This window comes from Medicago truncatula, chromosome 1 (genome assembly GCF_003473485.1).
Source record: "Medicago truncatula cultivar Jemalong A17 chromosome 1, MtrunA17r5.0-ANR, whole genome shotgun sequence".
NCBI lineage: Eukaryota > Viridiplantae > Streptophyta > Magnoliopsida > Fabales > Fabaceae > Medicago > Medicago truncatula.
This window is the reverse complement of record NC_053042.1, coordinates 12,387,702-12,394,143: the sequence shown is the minus strand read 5'-3', so window position 1 is coordinate 12,394,143 and position 6,442 is coordinate 12,387,702. Positions and strand designations below refer to the sequence as shown.

General features: G+C 32.8%; 1 protein-coding gene across 1 annotated transcript; it reads right to left on the bottom strand.

The window, feature by feature from the left end:
* Positions 1 to 960: 960 nt before the first annotated feature.
* Positions 961 to 4,839, bottom strand: LOC25482673 (B3 domain-containing transcription factor VRN1). The gene is made up of 4 exons (XM_013611264.3): positions 4,563 to 4,839; positions 2,247 to 2,928; positions 1,783 to 1,979; positions 961 to 1,691 (listed from the first exon to the last, which is right to left on the bottom strand). Exons 1-4 carry the CDS (start codon positions 4,623 to 4,625, stop codon positions 1,332 to 1,334), a joined length of 1,302 nt encoding a protein of 433 aa, XP_013466718.1. The 5' UTR covers positions 4,626 to 4,839; the 3' UTR covers positions 961 to 1,331.
* Between the last annotated feature and the right edge of the window lie 1,603 nt (positions 4,840 to 6,442).

Sequence of the window (6,442 nt, the reverse complement as noted above, 5' to 3'; positions counted from 1 at the left end):
TACCAACCAACCCATTTTAAACGGGTTGGATATCCAAACCGGCTAAAATTCGGATCCAGATTTTAACCATTTCAGATTTCCATTTTCTTTCTCTTTTCCAATTTCCAAATCTGAAAATTCTAAACCTAATCCCCAAATTCGCAACCCTAATTCCCCCAAATTGGCAACCCTAATTCCGCCCCCTCTTTCTCCGCCCCCTCTTTCTCCGCCGCTGCCGGTTCGTTTCGCTTTCATTCTTCCATTTTCGTTCCTTTCCAATTCTTCCTTCTATTTTACTTTTTATTTTTAATCGAATCACAATTCATGAAATGCACCTATGAATAAATGCTTCAAATGTTAAATTAACATGTGGGGATTCTTTTTCTTCTTAGGGTTGATTGATTTCACTTTTTGTTGTGTGATTGAATGAATTTGGTTAGTGAAGTGGTTATCCAAACCGGTTTTTATCCTAGTTATATTTCAACAGTGTAGTTTGGAATTTTATGTTCAAACAGAGATAGTTAGTTTAATTGGAAATCTTGTTTTTCTATTCTGCATAATGGTATCTTAACATAATATAATAACAATAAAATTTAGGTAATTGCTGCAACTTATACAAGGCATATTACTATCTATTCACAGATTACAAAATTGCTTTAATTCTTACAATGTGGCTATTAGCTACATAATTCATGTGCTTATATTTCAAAAAACTGGATTTTGAATAAAAAAAACTGGTTTAGTTCAAAAAACTGATTTTTCTGACAAACCGGTTCTGAACCGGTTTTGAACCATATCCAAACTGGTTATACTTAAAAACCGGTTTTTAGTGAAGTGGTTTCAGGAACAAAACCAAAACCAATATTTGGTTTTGGTTTTGGTTTGGTTTTAACTTTGCACACCCCTATGTATTATATCCATATCATATATATCACAATTTCAAACAAACAGCGTCATAAATAGATATATTTCAAAGGAAAATGTATAAAAACTCGTCATCAGCAATCACATAAAAAACACACCGTAACTGAGTCATTATATTCATGCAGATGAAGCTACAAACTTCAAAACCAAAACCAAAACAAAAAACAAGTTAATCCCAAGATACGGCACTAGGACAAGCGTTTTGACTCAGTTTATGATTGAATAGATTGCACAGTCTATATACAATCCAAGTCAAAACAAAATATCCATATTAAAAGATTCAAAACTACCATAACTAAGTTCAAACGCCTATGGACATAAAAAGTATCAAAGTTCCAAACTGAATAAACCAGAGTACCAGGATCACTCAGAAATAAGAGCTAATCGACACAGTTTTGTAATTGTCTATCTGGAGTTATCTCTCCCTGCTAATTTTTAGCTGATTTGGTTGAGCTAACACGGTGCTGCAAGTGAGGATTCAACATTTTTGCATGGCTCACATTTTGGCTCGGCAGTGTAGAAGGGTTGAATAACCCTGAGTCGTCCTCTTTTACACGAAACAAAGTAACTTGCAGGACTACCTCTCTGGTTCTAAGCAGCTCGAAAACACAGATATCGCCTTCCCCTAAATTGTTCTCTAATGTAAACTCATACCATCCTTGGCTTAACTTTGCCCGGCCTCCTTTATAAAGGCAGCGAACAGGCCACTGTCTCCCATCGGAGATCTGAAGCTTAATGAATCCTGAAACACCGTTCAAATTCTTTTCTGCAAAGCAGGAAGGCAAATACTGGAAAACAGAAACATAAGCTGAGTATGCAACACGAAATGTCTAAGAAGACTAAAGATAAATATCAAAAAAATTGAATTCAATATCTCACCATTATACATCCCCTATATAAATAGGAGGGTCGCAGGACAACTCGACAGAATGGATTAGTTGGTTCAAATGTCTTCGACTCATTAATTGCCCTTTCTCTTTCTTCTGCTGTCACAGTTCTTTTTCTTGCAGACGCACTTTCATAGAATCGATACCGCTCTGCCTCCTCGTCATTTTCAGCAGTGGCTTCCTGTGCACCTACAGTTACACAAATTATATTGATGACAAAATTAATTTTTTATATTACCAGATAATAGCCATGAAGCACCGACACAGGAAGACAAGACACGGAGACGTCAACATCAGTCATAATTTCAAAGAGTGAAATATTTGAATGTAACCACACGAGTCAGTGTAGCGGCGGAGTTGGACATTGATGTGTGTCAAACACTTGGGCACGCCTTTTATCTAAAATGTCAGTGCTACGTAGTACAATAAAAAGAAAAATTATTTAAAAGAGCTTACTTGGATCTGATTTCCGCTTCTTTCTTGATGTTTTCTTAGTATCAGTATTATTAACCCCTTCCTCGTTAGGATAGCGCAATTTCAATCCTTCAGTGGACTTTTTAAACTCATTAGCATTGAACTGAACACCTATATCTCTGGTTGACTGAATGGCACTCTTTGAAGAAAGAGTACCACCGATATCTCCCCAGTTAACGTGGTTGAGTTTAGACCCCCCATTAAACAAATTCTGCAATGATGGAGTATGATTCTTCGCTGGTGTCAGTTGATCCAAAGATCCACTAAAAACCTTGTCTTGCAATGCACCAGGAGTAAGGTTTGAAGGTGATGAATCCAGGAATTCAAAGGAGTCGATATCTTCAATGTCTTCAAAAATAGGATGATAATTTGCATAGCAAGGCCCTTCAGTACGGCTTCTCATGGCTGATTGATAGTTTAACTCAGCAGTACTCATATTAAAGATATGAACAATGAAATTTGAATTTCCTTCATAAGTGAATACTAGAAAGTATCCAATGCCAATGGCGTAACGTTGAACAAAATCTTGCCAGCCATCGACAAACCAAATTCGGTTGTCAACCTTTTTCAATCCTAGACGCCAGACAGTGCCATCAGGAACAGTGAGGGTTGCAATAGTCGAAAGCTGGGCCCCATATTTCCTAAGAAAATTATCTGGAATCCTCTGCAGTTGAAAATAATATTGATCATCCAAATATTAGTGATGCTCATAATAAAAGACTGAAGATTTTAAACTCAAGATTTGATATGAATCAAAAAGACAAAATGAAATCATAAACAATGAATCATAACAAGAATATTATGGGCCCCAATGGTGCACTCCCAACGAGCAAAGACCAAGGAAGTTTGAGAGTTCTTGGTCACACGTGTGAGATCTCAGAGATCGCAAAACATCTTAAAATTGTATGATTTCAATGGTTCAATATATGATATTGACTACCATGCTAATAAAATTGTATGATTTGAATGATTCAATATATGATATTAACTACCATGCTAAAAATGGAGATTCATTAAAAAACTACTCATTTTCAAATGGCTACCAGCAATAGCAATCCAACTTTTCATACTTAATAGAAGAGGTTTTTCATTTAAAGGTGTGTTGTTTTTAACCGGGTCATGTACTCGGCCTGAAATTAACACACGGCCACACACTTTTTGCGATTTTTGCAGGCAAAAACCATCTGCAATTAGGCGTGGGATCTAAATTGCAGAGATCACAAAACATCTTAAAATTGTATGATTTCAATAAGTCAATATGTGATATTAACTACCATGCTGAAAATGGAGATTCATTAAAAAATGACACATTTCCAAATTGCTACCAGCAATAACAATCCAAAGTTCATACTTAATAAGTGCAAGAATTTGTAACTACACTAAAGAATTTTCTACATAGATAAATTTCCAATATGATAGTCTCAAGTAGATTTTGTTCACATATTTTGTGGCTAGCAAATACATAAAAGAAAATAGAAGTAAAACTGCATAGAAACATTATTAAATTATGAAGCACGGATACGGACACGCCGACACAGCTAATAATTTGAGAAAATCACATAATTCAGTGTAATTGTATGTGACGTGTCGGACACCGAGACACACCTAATCCGAGGGGTATCCGTGCTTTGGAGAAACATGAAGCATAAAAATCTGTTCACTGTGTCATATAGTTCTTCTCTTTCACTTAAAACAAGTGACATTTCTAGTTCTCAATAAAAGAAAATAAGAGACCAATTCTAATATACTGAACCACATATATTAATGATTTTAAGGAAAACATCCAGGACCATAAATTTTATCAAATAATCGATATGATAGCAAATTTGATTTTAATGCCACAAGAATTTCTCATTCAAAGAATGCCACAAGACATAAACAACCCAACCAACCCAATTCAATTTTAGGACTACAATCAACTCAGTAACATAGGTGATCAAAATTTCAACACTTTCCAGAAAAATCACAAAACCTAAATAACACTGAATCAAACAAATTTGAACACTTTTCAACGACTGATCAAACAAAAAACACTACCCTTTATCAATAATCATAACAGAAAATCCAAACTTAGTGATCAAAATCATGGGTTTAAAACAAAACCTAAAAAAAATAAAAAACTTTATCAAAAGAGATATCAGGGTTTATCAATTAGACTGCCACAAACCCTAAAAAATTAATCAAAACCCTAAAAACCCTTTTTTTGCAACAATCATAACATCAATAAAATCCAATAAAAAACATGAAACAAAAACCCAATTCAAAAAAAAGCAATGAGTAAAAAGAGAAAAACGTTACCAATTGTCTAGTTTGAAGGGATGAAGGGAGAATGAGCTTGTGAAAAGAAGGACGAGGAGGCATTGTGAGAGAAATTGAAGAGATTCAAAGCATAATCTTCGAAGGCTTTGATTGAAAGTTGAAAACTTTGGAAGAATTACTCAGATCTAAGGTGTTGGGTTCTTCTTCACCTTCTCCTCAAACCCTATTCAGCTTTTTAGTCAAACAAAAAAACTTAAACCTTAAATTAAACAAACAAAAAAAAAAAAAACAATCTCAACTTGACCTAATTTTAAGTTCATGAGTCTATCACACTCGGTTGAGTCACCTCGAGTCCACCATATTTTTATTTTGAGGGGTCCACCATACTTTTTTAGGGGTCCACCATGTTTTATATTTTTTTATATTTTTGTACAAAACCATATTTTATTTTATTTAAAGCTCGGTTAATATAATTCGCTGATATCTAATTATTTTACACATGTATCAAATGATATATTATTGTTTTTTTTTTTTTAAGAAACATGTTTATCATGTTAATTAATAAATATAACAACTCAAATTTTTATATTCATTAATCGACGTATATCTGATATATTGTACACTAAATCTAAATGTGTTAATTAAATTCCTTATTTTAATATACCTCGTCTTTTGCTAATGCTTGATTTTGATTTTTGTCTATGTCTATAATGCCTAAATAAATTATGAGAAACGATAGAAAATTCTTTTTTTTTTTACATTCTATTTAACATTTACTTTTTTACACGATGAAATCAATATGAGTCTCACACTTTAAAAAATGGTCATATGTAAAGTGGTAAAAACTTATATAAATTTTACTCAACAATAAAGTGAGTATTAAAAATAGAGTGTTCTTAACACTCATCTCGTGACAAAATAGGTTTGCATATTCGCAAAAGTGTTTTTACCATTATATCAATAAGAAATGTTATATCATACTTAGTCTAATGGCAGAGCTTAGGGATTTAATGGTAGATCAAATGTTAACATAGTGTAACACACTAACACTTACTTCACTTATACAACAAAGTATTGATTATTTGAATAATTTTGTAAAATCATTCATATATTTTCATATGTAAAACTCAAGTCTTCTTTGCTAAAGGCATATTTAATTTTTGTTTTCGAAATTAGTTTTGAGTTTTGAAAATTTGAAGGACAAAAAGATGTTAAAATAGAATTGGAAAATTGTTTTGAGAAATGACATTTACTATGTTTTTTAGAGTGAATATCCATTTTAATCCCTCATAATTTTTCTAAAAGCTAAATTTAGTTCTAACAAAAATAAAATTCAAATTAGTCCATAACATTTTAATACTTGAGACAAATTATACTATAATGAATATGGGACTAATTTGTCCCAAATATGAAAATGTGAGTCACTAATTTCAATTTTATTTTTCCAATGCTAAATTGTACCATAAAAAAATTATGAGAATTAAAATGGGTCTTCACGCTATTTCCTATTTTCGAATACTGAAAAAGAGGAACATATGAGAGATATTATGTATTTTAATTTCTCATTTTAGTTTTTTAAAAGAGGTAATGGAATAAAATGGAGTGGGATAGAACGTAGTTTTATTGTTTGGTTTTCTAAAAAAGGAATGGAATGGAACGGGATGCTATCCATTCCATCCTATATCATGGATAACACTTGGATGACATAGAATTTGGTGACATTGGTGGCATTGGCTAATCACAATGTCATAATCCTTGTAAAAGAGAGGGAAAAAAAAAAGTCACTTGTGACATTGTGGTTGGTCAATGTCACCAATTCTCTATGTCACCTAAGTGCTACCCCTATTTAAACCGCGTTAAATTGGATCGGATTTTTTTTAGCACCAACCGAACCGCACATTTTTTATTTTTTGTATCGG